The sequence below is a fragment of the Colias croceus genome, chromosome 19, assembly GCF_905220415.1.
Source record: "Colias croceus chromosome 19, ilColCroc2.1".
Lineage (NCBI taxonomy): Eukaryota > Metazoa > Arthropoda > Insecta > Lepidoptera > Pieridae > Colias > Colias croceus.
This window is the reverse complement of record NC_059555.1, coordinates 5281481-5300431: the sequence shown is the minus strand read 5'-3', so window position 1 is coordinate 5300431 and position 18951 is coordinate 5281481. Positions and strand designations below refer to the sequence as shown.

The 18951-nt window shown below is 33.0% G+C and overlaps 3 protein-coding genes across 9 annotated transcripts in view; 1 reads left to right on the top strand and 2 right to left on the bottom strand.

Annotated features, from left to right (window-relative positions):
- The window catches only part of LOC123700080 (bromodomain-containing protein 1), a 28868-nt gene extending 24971 nt beyond the window's left edge, over window positions 1-3897 (bottom strand). For 2 of the 4 annotated variants that reach the window (XM_045647194.1, XM_045647195.1), the window contains exons 1-7: window positions 3227-3897; window positions 2777-3016; window positions 2563-2577; window positions 2096-2239; window positions 1037-1130; window positions 620-721; window positions 85-223 (exon numbers count right to left, since the gene is read on the bottom strand). In XM_045647194.1, the coding sequence (XP_045503150.1) occupies window positions 85-223; window positions 620-721; window positions 1037-1130; window positions 2096-2239; window positions 2563-2577; window positions 2777-3016; window positions 3227-3676 (1184 nt within the window). In that variant the 5' untranslated portion in view covers window positions 3677-3897. The remainder of the gene's footprint in view (window positions 1-84; window positions 224-619; window positions 722-1036; window positions 1131-2095; window positions 2240-2562; window positions 2578-2776; window positions 3017-3226) is intronic. The other 2 variants (XM_045647196.1, XM_045647197.1) reach the window with 1 other exon arrangement.
- A 1607-nt stretch (window positions 3898-5504) lies between these two features.
- On the top strand, window positions 5505-7276 carry LOC123700359. Its single transcript, XM_045647553.1, has 3 exons — window positions 5505-5953; window positions 6206-6430; window positions 6749-7276. The coding sequence occupies exons 1-3, from the start codon at window positions 5661-5663 to the stop codon at window positions 6900-6902; spliced, it is 672 nt and encodes a 223-aa protein (XP_045503509.1). The 5' UTR covers window positions 5505-5660; the 3' UTR covers window positions 6903-7276.
- Window positions 7277-8546: 1270 nt separating this feature from the next.
- LOC123700479 (calcium release-activated calcium channel protein 1-like) overlaps window positions 8547-18951 on the bottom strand; it is a 40786-nt gene continuing 30381 nt past the window's right edge. For all 4 annotated transcript variants that reach the window (XM_045647704.1, XM_045647707.1, XM_045647705.1 and 1 more), the window contains 5 exons: window positions 14630-14819; window positions 13403-13553; window positions 12653-12916; window positions 9913-10014; window positions 8547-9507 (listed from right to left, as the gene is read on the bottom strand). In XM_045647704.1, coding sequence (XP_045503660.1) covers window positions 9359-9507; window positions 9913-10014; window positions 12653-12916; window positions 13403-13553; window positions 14630-14819 — 856 coding nt within the window. In that variant the 3' untranslated portion in view covers window positions 8547-9358. The remainder of the gene's footprint in view (window positions 9508-9912; window positions 10015-12652; window positions 12917-13402; window positions 13554-14629; window positions 14820-18951) is intronic.

Below are 18951 nucleotides of genomic sequence, written 5' to 3'. Positions count from 1 at the left end.
AATAGTGTAGTATAAATGAACACTTAATTTTCTAATGCATAATCAACCAATAGAAACTTTCTTTTTAACACAATATAGTCTCACCCAGCCTGTTGCGCGCAAGTAACATGGAACGCAGAATAACAGTTGCTCCTGTGACACTGTATACACGCACCAACGCCTCTCTGCTTGCACACCATACACTGTAGCTTCCAACGCGCTGGCGGTATTGTTTCGATTGAATCTGGAATATTTGTCTTGTATTTGAGTTTTTAAATCACACAAGAAAATATATTAGATAAATTTAATACTCGTCCTGTAAAAGTAAAATGACTATGAAATGTATTAAATAATAATTAGTCTAAATGTTCGGTTGAATATTATAATTTAAAGTAAATTTACACTTTCGCAAGCTTTTGGATTACACTTGTTTAATGTTTACTTACCATTATGATTGGCTATGTCATAGAAAATGTATGTTGTTATTTATTAATGTAATAACGCATATGTGAACTTAAAAGCACCTGGTTAAAAATTGTTCACATATAAAACAGAAAATTGAAGTGAACAGAAAGTGGTAAAAAATATATTTTTTTTTTTTTCTATTTGAGGGTAGTTTGGATTACACTTGTTTACTTACCAATAGGCTCCAAAAAAACGGTATTCGCGAATCGAACTTCAGGAATCCAAAGCGCGCACACCACGTGTGCCCATGTCCCTTGATCCGTTTGTTTAAATGCACCTAAGAAAATATTTTTGAAGTTATACTTCTTTTGGCGCGATGGAGAAAAATGATGAGAGTGAATTTTTACGATGCGCGCGCACATCGACACCTAAATTTAACGGCATGAAGTTAGTTCTAGGTGGTATGTAACTATGTTCAAGTTGTATATTCTAGTATTTTTTTTCCATACGCCAAAGAAATATTACTTCTAACGCGTGTACATAAGTACACACACTCTTTTTTTAATAGAATGATTACATAATGTAATAAATAGTAAGTTTACTTATGTTAATTGTTTGTTACATGATTTATAATTTATTTTATGATAATTACCTCCAGTGTTTGGACATAGAACACAGTTAACAAGCCTAGATGGAGATTGTAAGCATCTTCTGCAGAGCCACTGGCCCTCTGGTATGTATGGCACCTACAAAAAGCATACAATTATTTCTCTTTTATTTCTATAATTCAATCAAACTTAGAACAGCATGGAATCAGCACCATATAGTGACATTATAGCTTTGAATGTCGGGTCAGGTTAAATAATAAATATATTAAATCCCCATTTATGTATTTATTCCTCTATTGTACCAAAGGTTGTCTGGAAGAAATCGCTCTAAGCGATAAGACCGCCAATTGTACTTAGTTTAAGTTATATTTAAGTGTTTGTATTTCTTGTTTTGTTATCTTTAAGTGCAATAAAGTATTTACAAATAAATAAATAAATCACATAGAAACTCAGTAACTCTTTAATTTCTAAATGTATTGGCTATGTGCGAAGTGGGTGGTAGGGAACGGCAAATCGACCGTAGCTCACGACGTGGCAGAAATGTGAATTAATTCTGGGCTGTCATGTGTCAAATTGCTTTATTTTCATAACTTCCTTTATAATTTTAAGTAAAAACATAAAAATTAGCGATATGGGTCATAAGTACATGCTGTGTCGTAAATTGTAAAAATGGGAAAAACAGTTCCTGCAAGTTTAATTCGTTTCCAACATCAAAGGGGACATTACATCAAAGACAAAAATGGATAGCTGCTGTGAAGAGAAAAAATTATTTTTCACCAGGAAGAAAATCGCTAGGTATAATATACACACTCACTTTTTACACTATTTTTTTCAATTTCGTTGAAAAACTAGTCGAAAATCAATATCACAAAAATATCTTCTCATCTAGTTGACATCAGTTGAAATGATTTGACAGATGACAAGTCCTGAATAGTTGCGGCCACTAGGGGCGCTGTCATCGCGCACACAACGAATAGGTAATCATTGTAATCAACTCAACAAAATAAAATCAACATCACATAAAATCATTGAATTAATGATTCAAGTTAATAAATAACATTTGCATTCAAAAATATTCTGACAAATCATAAAAAAATACATACTCCATAGCAATCCTGGTGCACAGCCAAATTGCACATGTCACAGAATAGAATGACATTAGTGTTTTGACACTCTCCATCCATGCATATGCAACATACTGCGTCTTCATCCACTGTTGCTGCTGTTTGCTGACCATTTTGGGATGCCTGCAAAAAGATAATCAATAATTATTAAAACAATGCCAGAATAATATTATGCCAATTGGTGAAAGGATGTAATGTGCTTGTGCGGTTATTATTAAATCATATTGCCTACAGTCCTATCCAAATCAAAGAACAAAAAAACAAAGTGGTCTAATTTTATGTTGGTAAATTTATTTATCCTTGTTACCAATTCATTTTGTTAAAGACACTCCTCATACTTATTCAATCCTCCATATACCTGGGCCAGCTTTCATAATAGGATTGAACTATCAGAATAATTGTGCAGTTTTTTTAGTTATTTGTGACATGATGGATTTTATACTTACCTCAGAATGCTCGCTCTTTGAACATTAAAACTTTTTGTAATGGCCTTTTTGTTTACTAAACTTGATATAGTAGTTTCTGAAGTTTCCTATATACTTCCTTAAGTTAAAAATATATATAAAACTTTCATTATACTACATTACATTATATTAAACATACAATTTATTAGTACTTGAACATACGCTCAAACCAAAAAAGCAATTCTGGAATACTCACTTGAAAGTAAGATTCCTTCTCCAAGCGATCCATGAGTAGTTCCAAGGTATCAACAGACACAGGTGGCAGGCCTTGCTTGGCTCGATTCTTGTTGATAATGGAGAGCCAGGCTGTATCTTCCTCATCAACATCATATTCAACCTCTCCATCTAGTTCTTCGGCCGATTTCTCAATGAAACGGATATATGCGTTCGGTCTAGCAGGTGCGTCACAAACACGCTCATTGTAATCTTCGATCAGCTGCAAGTAGATATCATCTTTGTTTACTTTTTATTGGTAAGTTATATAAGATAAACAAAGTGAAGTCTGACTACAATGTTACAACCAAACAAACTGCATTATTGCAATAATGTGTCATTTGTATATTCAGATGTTGATAAAAATAGTGCAATATTAAAATTTATTAAATGATAAACCATTACTATTACAGAAACATGCAAAACATATTACCCTGAAGCTTGCTTCTGGCAACTTAACATGTGGTTCTTGTGGTGGTTCCACAAATGGTAAAGGCTTTTCTAACTCGGCATTCCGCTTTTCCCATTCCTCCAATGAAATAACAGGTACAGGCTGATCGATCGGCAATCTACTTATTTTTCCATCAATTTCAAATTGTACTACTTTTTGTGCCTCAGCAAACGTTAATGCTTCCTTTGGTGGACTTTGTAAAGCAATATCCCCAGTTGGTACTGCTGCTCTTGATCTCCCTTTTTTTCTGTTATTAGTAACTGTAGGAGTCGCCGGTGTTGGATTGTCATGATCGTAATTTACCAAATGATATTGTAAACCACACAAACTTTTATACACTTTATCGCATTTCTCTAGCGGACATTGATAAGGCGGCGGTCTATTTTGTCGCAACTTTTTGCAAAACTCTAGCACATCGAAATCCAAACCCATTTTTACGAACACAATAATTTACAGCGTCATAACATTCAAATTAGGTGAATTAAAATTGACGAAGATAATCCATATGAATAGAGATCAAGGATAGCAACGGTCCTTTACTCGTTTTACACTAGAAATACATGTTTTTTTTGGTAAAGTGAAAGGTGTAACCGTATAATTTTTACGCCACAAGCGTGAGAAAATAATTTCACCGAAGTGTCGAACTTCGAAGTACGAAAACCAAACGAAAACAAGAATAATTTGACGTTTGACGTCTCGACTCTCGACTCTCGGCAAACCCGAGATGAAAACAATATATGTAGAATGTTGCCATTATAGTAGAGCCATTTTAATAGGCAACATTTGACAGTTCAACAAAATTCAACAACGTAACCTAGTAACGACGACATAGAATAACATGATATTTCGTTTTGTTAGAACTGCACATTTGCTTAACTTTTTTCAATTACGATTACATATTTATAATAATAATGACCGATACAAGTAATTTTAAGATTTCATTTTACTGATAAACCATCCTAAACATAATAAACAATTTCTGAATTGAAAAACTGACGTCGCTACAATTTTGTGTCAATAAACCTTTTTTCTTTTTAAATACTAGAGACGTTACTCTAAAAATCGAAATCTGACATCTAGAATAGAATGCATTGATTACTTGTGAATAAAAATCATCATAAATTAATAAATTCGATTGACAAATGTTTCAAATCCGTATCGATTAATACATTTTAATCGATGTTTTTAAGCAGGTTACCTCTCTTCGAAGATAAATACAGTGTTCGGAACCGTACGATAATTATTGTACAAACACGATAATTTTGTGCCTACGTACGATGTACGATAGCATAGTATTATCGTGCGATAATTTCTATCATTCAAAATTCGAGAATTTATATTATTTCATCCATACAAATATGAAATTTTGACGTGTTTCATATATCGAACTTTCATGGGAACAGTGAAATTTTGTCAGATTGAATTTTAAACTTGGCGCGTTTATTGAACATAAAGTGGAAATGGAATCGGTTCAGTCAAAGTCTGTAGCACGCGTAAAACCAAAGAGTACTTATTGAATAGTAGGGCACGTAAAACGTTTGGATTTCAGTGTCCCGTTGATTTAACAGCGGTAGTTAAACAAAGATTAACTATAGGGACTTGCATACTTATCGATATTACAATTTATATGATTTATTGACTTAAAATTCACTTTATTCAAAAAAGTACGATAATTTCGAACCATAAACGCCTAATAAACGATAATTTTACGCCCCTGGTACGATAATCAGCTCACTTCAGGTTGCTAACACTGAGATAAAATTGATAGACGTCAAATGTTGCCTATCTTGCTCTGTGTTGCCTATTAAATTGGCTCAACTATAAAAAACCTAATCTTTTTATTCAAAGGACGCATAAATATTATTCAACCTTTGAAAATAAAACAAGTAATAAAATCAACAATACGAGTAATGTGAATAATATATGTATTTAGTGAATTAGCGACCATCATAATATATATAACTAACGTGAAAACCTTGTATGGGAAGACATAATTTTATGTGTGACGAAAATAGACATAATTTTCTAATAGTCAAATTGCTTTGTATTTACAATTTTAATTTAGCGTTTTATTATTAAAACACTTAATTAACTTTAAGCAATTTAAATCAATCAATTCAATCTAGCGTATTGTTTATTAAATACGCAAAAAGTACGCAAAATATCTGAAATTTTCCCAATCATGATTCCAGAAATTTCTCATACTTTCTCAATCCATAAAGAACACATTACACAACCTGTCTGTCGATTGTTGTCAGTTCTAGTTCTGTGTTCTGTGGTTGAATGTCAATTTTTTTCTAGGTGTCAAGCATCGAAGTGTTTCTTGTTTTGGACATTTTCAGAAAATATTAGAGGATACAAGAATATTTTTACGATTTTAGATCTGCGTACAAATTATAATCGTCAACTCTCACAAATGGATGTGTATGGGTATCCCATGTATCAGTATAATCAATCTGACGAATTGGCAAAGCAGATGTATGCACATCAGGCATTGGCTTCCACGATGCAATATCCCAGTACTTCTAATCGTGCTATGAACGAGTGTGCTGCAATGCCACCTCCTACAGGAGCTCGGTGGAACATTCAGGGGCTAACATGGAGCTTGCAATCTCCTCCGAATCTCGTTCAATTCACAGCTCAAACACAAGTAGACAGCAAACCAATTATACATTGCAAAAGGAAGGGCACAGATTTGGAACCGTCTATGTAAGTATAAGGCGATAACCAATTTTCTTCAGTCTTTGTTTTATGTTATTGTTATTGATAACACAATAATTATGTAGCAATGTATTATGTTAGGAATATTGGACAAGGACTACTGTAGGAATGTGTAACAAATTCAAATGGAAGAAGAATATAGACACAAATTATGTGTATCAAATGATAAATCAAAATATATTTAAGAAAATAACAATTATGTGGATGCAATAGTATTCAAATCAATTAACTTTATTACAGTCCTGCAAAACAGTTGATCACAGAAGAGAAAATGGCAGCACATTTCAACAGCCTCCATATATCAAAAGACTATACACAGCACTCACTAGCTTCTGAAGATGTAATGGAATTATCGGTGGATCCAGCATTGATCAGTGAACGGTTGAAAGGTCATACAATAGTGCTTTCAGAGGATGTTAAAAAGTTAACGGAGGAACCATTACTCCCCGCTTCACTTATAGAAAGGTGAGTATGGATGTCATGCTGTATTTGACGTGGTTAAAAATATTAATTTATTTTATTTTTTCTTCATGGGCAAACAGTTTTCTGCCCATAGTGACATGATCATTTGAAACGAAGTACTCCATGTTATCATGTTTGATAATATGACTCTGACCACACATTTCCATGTATACAAATTTTTGTTGAAAAGTATGAACTAATACTGTCATAGAGATTGTGATAGCCTCTGTCTATCCCTGCCTTGTGAATAGGGCCTATAAGCTCTTATTCAAACATGCATTCTTTATAGCTTCTTTATTAAAATTGTTTTTTTCTTTACAGAATTCAAAAACCACAAATGTCGCTAGTGGTCTGGAAACCTCGTGAGGAAATTATCAAAGTCAAACCAGAGGATGAGAATCATGAAGATGGAACAAAGAAACGGAATGGCGTTCTTGTTCCACCGGAAAACACTGGAATGGACATAGAAATGTAATTTTAATATTTGTTAGTCTGTAATGTATAAGAAATAATGTCTTCAATATTATATGTGAATTGGTAAGTTTAAGCACTGATTATCTATCTTCTATAGACTCGAAGGTTACTTAATTTTGAGATTAGGTTAAAAAAACTCAATATTTTGTAACATTTGAGTATGATTTAATTATTTCTTTTTACTATTTTCTGTTCTATAATTTTGTCTCCTTTTTAGGTTAGATTAAATTTTATAATATCAAATGGCATGTACCTTCTTATTATGTTTGGCTTAAATTCATTGTAAATTCGAAGACTGTGTTCTATTTGTATTAAGAAAATATATATTTGTGGTGCTATTGCTTCATGGTGAGTAATAATAATTTATCTTTATTATTTGTGTGAATTATTCATTACATTTCTTATGTTATCCCAAATATTGGAATTGTTTTTAATTTGCCACAAATCTAAAACACTACAAGTACATGTCATTATAAGTTTATAAGTTATATCTATACATTTTAAAAGAAAATTGCGAAACGATTTTATAGAATAAGCAGTTGATATCACCTAGAACTAACTACCTTCTCAATGTTAAATATTAATGGATGTCTAAGCAGTTTAAGCAAGTCCAACTATATTCAACAAGAAAATAAGGGAAATAAAATATATAAAATTATTAAAAACTAGGTTCCCGCACGCGGCTTCGCCCGCGTTTTCAAAGAAAAACCCGTTCCCGTAGGATTAACGGGATAAAATCTATCCTATGTCCTTTCTCGGGTATCAAAATTCAAAATATCTCTCAACCAAATTTCATGCAAATTGGTTCAGTAGTTAAGGCGTGATTGAGTAACAGACAGACAGAGTTACTTTCGCATTTATAATATTAGTATGGATTAACCAAAGCTTAGGTACATGGTGTATCTCTAAAAATATTGAACTTAACTAAAAATATAGAAAACTAAATGTTATGTAGTAACTACCTAAATATAGATTATCTTAGTCTACCTAAAAACTAGACTAGACTAGATAATAGATAAATAAAATAGATATATTTTAAATTTCCATTATTTTCTTGTTGTCTCAGATTTTAAATTACTAGTTATTGTAGCTGTCCATAGAGATGTAACAATTATTTTAATGATGTTGCTTTTTGTGTTTGCGTATTTTTCTAGAAACTTAAAATTTTACAAAATTGTACCTTTTTTTCTATAAGTGTAAATATATTTTTTTTATAATTTGTGTGTAAGGATAGTCAAGTGAATATGTCATTTTGAATATTATGTGGACTGAGAATAAAGTAATGTAAATGATAAAAGGTTTTCTTATTTCTCAATAGATTCTATTTATTTCCTAATTACTGTTTGTTAGTCTTGCTTAACCTTGAGAAAGGCTGGGCCTGAACCTATTTAGATGATCTTGATTTTGGGTAAATTTTAAACAGAGAAAAACTAAAATAGGAGACAAAAGTTCACCAAGTTGGCTAGTATAAAATAAAAAATCATATTGTGTTTATATTTTTAAAGATTCATTTATTTCTTAACATAATGGAAATATAACAACAATATAATATCAAAACGTTTAGCATCAAAGTAATTCTTATCAATAAATGAATACTGATATCATTGGTTCGCAGATAGTTTTCAACAGCACCTATACATATTTCGACAGTCTTCAAAATATGTCTAAATTCTAATATAATATTTTATATAGTACAAATATTTCATACTTTCATTAATTAAATACTTGTCTAATGCTTATAATTACGTATAGTTTCTAAGGAACGCATGTTATATCGAATCTAGATTTTAATATCTAAATAAAATTATTGCTAACAAAATATAAGATGTCATATAACCAAGGCATTAAAAAAGTGTCAGTTTTCAATCTTTGATAAACAAAAATATATGAATAATAAATAGGCTCTACCTAACAAATTTTTCTATACAAAATTTCTAGAAATATCTACTTCATTCATTTTAGCTAATTCCATCTACGCTTGAGTTTTATATTTAGGAATATAATATATCTATATATATCCTGTTACAGTATAACATATATATATTTGAATTATATAACAATTAAGTGGAATATAGATATTTACAGATAATTGTTGTATAAGTATGTATTATGTATAATAAGTACATAATATTAATTACTAACTTATAAATAAAATATCTAGAACTATTTACAGAAGACACTGTCTAAGATTCGTTATCGAGATTATACTGTATACCTAAATAAGATCATTTATCTTAAATACTTTATTGCACATCGATTTAAATGTCGTTGTTCTGTATTTTCGATGTTCGTATTGATACAATTTTTCGAATAAATTAACTATAAAATTACAGAACGAAATTATGGTTATTTAACTATGGAACATTATTCGTCACAAACGCTTCGTATTTTTCCTATATTTCGAGTCATATTCAAATTCCAAGTGGTAAAAGTTTTATCTAATTCTGCACAGCCGTTTCATGGGTACATGTTGACTTTAACAGTCGCAGTGTCCAAGTCCCGTTTCATATTTTCAAGTTGTTTTATATCTTGTACTGAAGTCTCGCATTTTTGCACCACAAGGGAGTGGTAGAAATGGATTGCGAAAGCGACGAAAACTATTAGCACTGAAATGTAATAAAAAAAAAACATTAAATCACTAACTAACTAAGTACATACTTAGTTATGTAAAATAGAAAAGAAATTAATGATTAGAAAGTTTAAAAAAGATTGCAAATGTGTAGGGTAGTCGGAGGAATGTTTTCAAACATTTAATTGTTACCTAAAATTCAATAAGTCTTAACTATGTAAAATCGAAAAGAAAGTAATTATTATAAATTTCAAAAAAATAGGATTGCAAATGTAGAGGTTAGTTTAATTAAAAGATTTAATTGTTAGTTACCTCTTTACAATTCTGCGTGAATTGTAACTAAAACATGAACTTAATATAAACAAGAGCATTTAAAATCTACTTAATGATTTCAAATGCTCTTGCCTCAGTAGCTTTATTGCATAAAAATAAAACATTTTACCTGGAATGACGATAACTGTCGCTGCCGTGGCCGCCGCAAAAGAATAGTCCCAGAATTTAACCCAGCATAGTATAGCTATCTCCACCAGAAAGAGGAATAAACCTGAAACAAAGTATTTAAAATTGAATAAATCTATGATTAGATGCGTTTTGCGGTTTTAGGTAGTAGGTTTCATCAAGATTTAAAATCATTCATGCTGCAAGTTGCAACACGCTACATTGAATATATTCGAAGTAGGTAATAAGTATTTTAAGAGAGTTAAGTTTCAATTGTTTGTACTGTTACACGCAAATGTAAACGACTCTAAAAACTGCCCTCTAATGCGCTACTTTTTTATAAGGTTTTTTGGGCTGTAATTTTCAGTTGTAAGTAAATCGTATGTAGATTGTAATTTGTAGTACAGAACAAAGATACTGAAATGCAGCGTTGTTTTTTTAAATTGGTACGCGAAAATATTTTGTGTCTATTGTTCTATAATATTACCCAGTAGACAATACCGACTCAAATCAACGATAACAACTGTTTTGAATAAACATGTCATTATATTACTACTTACTATATTATTACCGGCTTTGATCCTATTTGTGCAAGTACTGCATTTAAATGGCGACTTGGTTAGATGGACCGTAAATATGTAGATTCAGTAGAATAAACACGTTATAAAAATATAAATCACCTGATAATATCATATGACTGGTGTTACTGTACGCACGGGTAGAATTTCATCACTACTCAGCACATCATAATATTGTATTGTAATAAAATATTCATGACATATTTTCATTTCAAAGGGAGGTAAGTAATATGTAGATCTCGACGGTTTTTATTTGATGGATTTCCATATAAAATATGGAGCATAGAATCCACGCCAAAATCACAAATTTATGAAATAAGATAATATATACCAAATATGTAGGTATGCGTTTTTTCTATGCCTATAGATTATATTATAAATCCCTGTTGTTCTAAGTAACTTCAAATATTAATTTTTCAAATCTGGGTCGTTACTAATAAAATGCTACAATTAGGAACTACAACGAGCCTTACGTAGGTGTTATAAAACGCATCATAATAATTAATATCACATCTTTATTATAGCCTTGTGATACAAGGTACAATATGTACCTACTTGTAATTTGTTTCGTCGTGGTTTCGTCAAGATTGAAGTATTAGACATTTAGCGGATGATTTGTTTTATTACCTACCTATGCTTTTAGGTCTAGACTTGACATGCATTAATTCTAAAACTTATCTATTCATTACAAAAATTAAGCAACTGAAACAAAGTTAACAAACAAACATTAGCAGCATTCTAATTTTGGTCGTTAATTGGTTATGTTGTCATATTATGTAGTGTTGAGTGACGAAATAAATTTTCACTCTTCACACTTAGTACCAGCTGCTATTACAATATCAAAAGAGATTTTATATTCATTCAAAAACTTATTAAGTAGGTACCTAATTCATTTGAATAAGCTGAGTAGGTAGGTAATAAAATGTAAAAGACTCAATAGAATTTCATAGAATTTATAAATTCAACTCGACATTATCCTACTTACAATAGATATTTATTTTTAAATGTAGATAGGTAGATAAATTATTCATATCTCATATAATTATAAACCTACCACATTTTACTCATAATATATAATATTTACCCATAATATATAACTTTGGGTAAATTTATGAATATTTTATATTTTAGACTAGCGGTCCGCCCCGGCTTCGCCCGTGGTATGTACCACGTTTACGTTTTCTCTACATAAGATCCATCCTCGTACTTCAAGAAATATAATAAAAAAAGAATTATCGAAATCGGTTCAGCCGTTCTCGAGTTATGCGCTTACCAACACATTTTGCGATTCATTTTTATATATAAGATTTATCTAAATAGTTACCTACCTATGCGGATTGTGGTGATTATTACGCAGCGCGGTAGTTCATTTAAACTAGGTACCTATACAATTATACATATAACTAAGTACATCTATAATCTATATACCTACTAGCTTACCGCCCGCGGCTTCGCCCGCTTTCTCTAAAACGATTTGAGATTTAAACTATCCTATCTCTCAAGTTGGATTGAACTGCACATGGTGTGCGAATTTTATTATAATCGGTTTAGTGGTTTAGGAGTCCATTGAGGACAAACATTGTGACACGAGATTTATATATATTAGGAAGATAGAAGCAATAACTGAATCAAATATAGTTTCTACCAAAGATAAAGTTCTCTTGTTTTATATTTTAGAAAATCGAATTAAATTTAGATATCGCTATCGCAGTTAAAACAAATTAATGAAATGAAACGCACGCGACACACTAAAAAATTCTTAAATCTGTTAAATACAGGATGTCCCAGATTACGTGTCAATCAAATTTCATTAATACAAATCAATGATGAATGAAAATTATAGTTTTTTATTTACGCTGATTACGTAAAAAACAACACCACTACGTAAAAAAATGATTGATTTATGTTTACATTCCCGCGTAACCCGCATATACCTACCGCTAATGTGATTGTGTCCATGAAAATGTAAGTGCACGTGTGTATGGCAAAAATCGACTTTAGACGTTAGTAAATACTAAATACATAGAATTTTAAGTGGGTATTTATAACAGAAAAATGCGTCGGCGATGTCGTAATGATTTGTAGTGAAAAATAAGCTTTACCATCCCTTGTGTACACCACATCTGTGACGAACTGTATATAGAACATAACAAAACAACGACTCACCTAAAACAGTACTAAACGCCCACGCCAGTTCTATAAATCCTCTCATTCTTTCATGCGGCGATTCCCTTAGTGCCCTAGACGGGTAACCGGGCTCCATTTTGCTAACAGCATCAATATTTGGCAGTAAATACGTGGAAATCATTAACGCAAATATATGCACAGCAACTAGAACTGTGGTACACACTGCAAACATTACGAAGAGCCATTCTGGTACGTTTGTGGGCTCGTTAATCTGAAGTTCCACCATTGCTACCATTGCGAAACCTGGAAACGTAATAAGTTGTTATTAAAGATTTTTAGTAAAGAGAAAAGGCTATTGATTAAATAGTGTGTACGATATTAAGTTACAGAATTCAAAATTTCTAGGGTGTAGTTTAGAAAATGTAAACTGAATACTTTATGTTGATAAACGAGTTGACTCGAAACTACATACAATCATCAATTCAAAATAGCGCCCACCGTTTAGTCGAATATTCACGTGAGATTTGTTTTTAAAATAATGATTTTATTATAATCTGGATTCTGGACTTGTTCAAAAAAAAAGTGAATAGGCACTTATTAGGTCAGCATGCTCCATCCTAGACCTAGCTTATCGCTTTCCATCAGGCGAAGCGATGGTCAAATGCCTAACTAATCCCGAATTAAAAAAAAATGATTAAAACTCCAAGTTGTTAAGAATATGAAGTACACAAGTATGTACAATTTCCTAATACATTTGACTACTCTTTAGCCATGTTCTCAGAAACTTACCCGACAATAATTCCGAGGTAGTGGCCGTGGCTTTCAGTTTAGCTCTCGACATGTGTAACCTTCGCCATGAAAGACCATCCGGTGATCCTGGCGCTGGAGGTTCTTCGCTCCAATTGTTAACTGGCATCGCTAGAGCCACTTCGCTTACACTCTGAAAGTTTTTACACAGCGTTTATAATTAACACATATTTTTAATTATTAGCATCGTATTCCGTAGTGTGTGCTTACACAAAATAAGAGAAAAGAATGGAAACATTATCACAACTGCCGATTGAATGAGCTATAAATATAATATTACGGGTTTTAGAATACACATAGATATATTATATATAATCCTATTGTCTAGATCCATATTGAAATAAACCACAAAAGTGTACCTACAGAAACGCACAGATTTACTTGAAGTATTTTATATACTTGCTTCAGTGATGAATCAAGGCTTGTAACAAAACCGACTGAGTGATTGTAACTGATAACAGTCTGTTAATTAGACGTTAGATCTAGTAGGAAGTTACTTATTGATGACTAATTCGTAAATAGTCATATATTAACAATTTTTTGTTGGCTGTAACATGGAGAGATATAATTAAGCCAGTTTAACTTAAGAATAATAGTTTTAGTGCTATTGGTGACAATTGAGAAGCTTTTAACAATCAACAAAGCAAAATTATATTTTTTGTCAATATAATTGGGTGACTTAAAAAATTAAGTGGTAGTGGTATGTATCAAAATGTAATTTACCTTGATTTCGGGTCTTCATTACATTAGTTTTGGTAAATATTCAAGGTTTAAGTTGTATTTCATCAAGTGCTCAAAAAGTCTAAATTTAGGTGCGTAATCTACGATATAATATCGTCACCAAATTCGTCACCATAATAACATTGAATAAGTAAAGTGAAAATTATAATGCGCAATGCGTATAGTTTGTTTTGTATTAATACACCTTTGGGACAGGTCTTGTCTTTACATCGGAGCTTTACGCCATACAAATGAATATACTTGTACAATATCCTCCAAGGAATATGCGTCTCTTACCACAAGTCTTCACGTAATATATTCTATTGCTCGAACTCGAAAAATTACAGAACAATTTAATATAATTTAAATTCTCTGGCAAACTGGGCAGTCCTGATAGCCTATAGCATACGTACATAACAATAATAAAAAAAATCCACCATCATATTCACAACTCAAAGATTTCACTAAATAAATTGATATTGTGCTTACCCTAATACTCTGGTTACACTGGCAATGCTGCATGTACCCAGGACTCAATAGGACGGTGGCTGTAGACTTCCCAGACAACATGTTTGGAGTTATGCTACCGTTGGGCGTGCTAGCGCCCTTCCCACAATCGTACTCCAGACTGTGTGGTGCTGTTACTGATATTGTGGGACTATCTGTGGCTGCCTTGAACCTGGTGAAATAAGCCATATTGGTCCATGAACAAGCATTTCGGTTAAAAAAATATATATTTTTTAAGACAATAAGTCAAATTTACAGAATTTTCCTAAATAATGTCATATGAGAATTCTATTTATCTCTACGTTCGGGTTCGATACTCGAACCGAGAGTTGTTTTTTTACCAACCGATCTAAATGTAACACCCTGTATGTATTTTTTCAATGGTGATTCAACTATATTACGATACATATTATTATACTAGGTACGTTAATTAGTTGTTATACGAGTATTGTTAGACAATGTTATTTTCTTTATAAATTAAACAAAGTCTGACACACTGCGAAGGTGATTCAGATATTTTGTATTGTAAGGAATTGTTTCTAAGATGACAACATAACGTAGGTACCTAGCACAGAGTACCTAGGTATACGTTAATTAAAGTCTTGTTACAAATTTTAAAATCATACATAGTACATTTCCATAGACAAGGTTTTCCGTTATTTATAATCTACCGCCTGACAACTTAACCTCCCCTCCAGGCGGTTAGTTGTCAGTTGATTGCTCACATTTTTTGAAGAGACGATCAGCTAGCACTTGATCTTGAACAGCCGACCAGTGCGGTCAACAAGTGCCTTGCCGTGCCTCGTGCTTGCTTTAAGGTTATTTAAATCAATTATTTAAGATTGCGAATATTATAGTGAATAGCGAATGTAACAAGGAATAAAATATCAATTGTGACGAAGGCGTTTTTTTCCACAACCCAACAGCTTCAGAAGCGGGATAACGATAACAAGGTAATGTGACATTTTTCTTTTTATATTTTTTTTTACCACCGTTTTTATTAACATATAGTTTACATGGATCATAATTATTATAAAGGATATTTTTTTTTTCTCTTTATGTATTTTAAACTATGCTTGTTAATTTAATAAAAGGCTTGTTATCGTCCATTTGCCCACAAATGTGTGAATAATTAATAATCCTTGTACGTGTATCGAACGTTGATTGTTAGCATTTGGCCGGGTTCACACACCCTGATAATGTTAACAAACGACGCTTTAAGTGATCTACGATCCAGATCGAATCTGGCCAGGGCACTCCCTGGTGATACGACTGTGATTTTAGATTATTTAATCGAATAATTTACAACATTACAAGTAAGTACGTGAATTGTTAATGCGTGGTCAGGGTACTCCCTGATAGTGTTAGCAAGACACTAGTTGAATAGTTTAGGATCTTGACAATATTTGGCCAGGGCTACTCCCTGGTAATAAGGTTGAGTGACTAAACTATCATAAAAAAAAAGAGAACTTGTGATACCTACGTTTATGATATTGTATTGAACATTATATATGTGAGTTGTTAACACGTGGTCAGGGCACTCCCTGATAGTGCTAGCAATACACAGAATTGAATAGTTTGGAATCTTGACAATATTTGACCAGGGCTACACTCTGGTAATAAGGTTGAGTGACTAAACTATTAAAAAAAAACACATATATATATATATTTATATTATATACACGTATTTTTTTTTCTTTCTTAATGATCAAGCGTAAGATATCTAGTTGGATAGTTTAGAGGTACAGCACTATTTGGCCAGGGCACTCCCGGGTAGTAGGGCTGTAACACTAGACTAGTCTAATACGGATTTTGCTATCAGTATGCCAGGGTACTCTCTGGTACTGTTCGTGAACTCCCTGATGTTTTTATGATTTGCATTTTACATTAAAACATAAAAGCTAACTAATAAATGAACCTGATTCGGATTAATTTTTTTTTTGTCAGATTGGTGATGGGCCGTGATTGGTCAAGGACTCCTTCGCGCAGCCGAGACGGCAGTCGTGAGGGCAGTGAACAGCGAAGCCGGCGTAGTAGAGAGCGCCGCAGTGAAAAGCGCTCAGACCGCCGCAGTCGGCGCCCAAGCCCGAACCGAAGTGACAGTCACCGGAGCCGCCCTAACACTGAGCACCACCAAAAGAGCCCCGGTGAGCGACGTTCTAGGCGTAGTATTGAACGTCGCAGCCAACGATCTGGTGAACATCGAAGTCGTAGCCGCAGTCGGCTACGAAATCGCCATGATAGCAGAATTATGAATATTGATCGGGACCGTAGAAGTAGGAAACGTAGTAAAGACTGCTCTATTACAAGACCCCAAAAAGGTGATAAAAGCGATGTAACTAGTACTTTAATAGATTCGTTTGTTGATGCAATTAAATCGATGAAATATAGTTCTAGTGATAAATTTTCGTCAATTCACAATGTAATACCTGATTTTGACCCAATGGCAAAAGAACAGACTATTAATGCGTGGTTATCGAAGGTTGAGGAATGTAAATTAATTTACGAATGGTCAGAAAAACAAGTCGTGCATTACGCTCTGCCTAAACTCTCGGGAATAGCTAAAACGTGGTACCAAAGTCTCCCCACATTGCTGTATTCTTGGGAGGAATGGAAAATTAAATTAATTGAAACTTTTCCATCTACCCAGAATTATGGTGAATTGTTAACTGAAATGTTGAATAAAAAACTACGATTTAGTGAATCACCAGAATTATATTATTACACTAAAATTAACTTACTAAACCGTTGCAACATATATGGCAAAAATGCAGTTGATTGTCTAATTTATGGAATTGAAGATAGGGGTATTAGACTAGGAGCTCAAGCGGCACAATTCTCTGAACCTGAACAGTTACTCAAATTTTTTAAAACTGTTAAACCAGGCGTTTCTAGGGATACCGAAAGATCAATTCGAGATAGAGATAAACGGCCGGTACCAAATAATTCAAATAGGGTCTTGAATAAGCCGAATAGATCCGAACCGGGTCGGATAACTTGTTTCAATTGTAACGAAGTAGGTCACCCTAGCTATAAATGCAATAAACCGTTATTAAAGTGTAGTCGTTGTAATTTATTAGGTCATTTGTCTAATGCGTGTTCTAAAATGGAACCTGCTCAAAAGCTAGATAAGGAAAAAACCGTGCTAAAAATCTCTAGTCAACAATCGGCGAGTATTTATACTTTTCCTATACGTATTAACGGTGTAAATGTCCAATGTCATTTAGATTTAGGAAGCGAATGTACACTAATTCGGTTGACGGATGCTCTAAATCTAGGGTTCGTTTGGACCACAAATGATTTACCTTTACTAAAAGGCCTAGGCAATATACCGTACCAGCCTATCGGTAGGTCGTTAGTTAATATTGAGGTACAAGGAGTTACTGAAAGAGATATAGAAATATTAGTTATTAGTGATAATCTTATTAACTATCCAGTGCTTCTAGGGCATTCATTTTCAGAACGGCCGGGTATTAAAATCACTAAAACCGCAGATAAGTTGGAGATTTGTAAGACCCAAAACGCTAAACTACACTTGTTGTGTAGGGAGCAAACTTATATTAACCCTGAAGCAATACAAACTGTCGCAGTATTAGCAAAACCTGAACTTTCTTGTACTGTATATGTTCGAGGTGGTATGCGGGGACAAAATGGTTCTGAATTTTGTTTCCGGGAGAATATGAATTAAAAGATGGATTAGGCTGTCTTCTTATCTTAAATCCTAGAACTAAGGGTTTAATTCTAGAACGTGAACAGTTGCTGATACGCAGTATGGTAATGAGTAATGATTGTAAATATGTAAATAACGTTAATTTCACTGACAGAAATGATATATCTGAGCCTGTTATAGGTGATAATCTTAGCTAATTAGAAAAACAAATGGTGAAGGACTTGCTAGCAAGATATAGCAGCTGTTTTTCTTCCTGTCTTAAGGAGCTCGGATTTACAACTGTATTAGAAATGGATATACAATTAAAGAATGAAGAACCGGTAGTTTACAGGCCTTATAGACTCTCGTATGCAGAAAGAGAAGATGTCAGGCGCATGGTAGCAGAAATGTTAGATTGTGGTATAGTTAAGGAGTCTTCATCACCTTACGCGAGCCCCATTGTATTGGTGAGAAAGAAAAATGGTGAGAGGCGATTGTGCGTTGACTACAGAGCCTTAAACAGCAGGACTAAGCGAGACCATTATCCTCTCCCTAGGGTAGAAGACCTTGATTTGAAATTGCCTTCCAAAGGCAAGACGGCTGGGGTAGTCACAGTGTTGCATGCGGTGTTCCACAAGGTTCTGTATTGGGGCCT

Bases quoted from the DNA above. Each gene is read 5' to 3' on its own strand.
- LOC123700359 (XM_045647553.1), top strand. From the start codon at position 5,661: ATGGATGTGTATGGGTATCCCATGTATCAGTATAATCAATCTGACGAA. The intron at 5,954-6,205 runs GTAAGTATAAGG...ACTTTATTACAG, and splicing joins ACAGATTTGGAACCGTCTAT to TCCTGCAAAACAGTTGATCA. The intron at 6,431-6,748 runs GTGAGTATGGAT...TTTTCTTTACAG, and splicing joins CCCGCTTCACTTATAGAAAG to AATTCAAAAACCACAAATGT.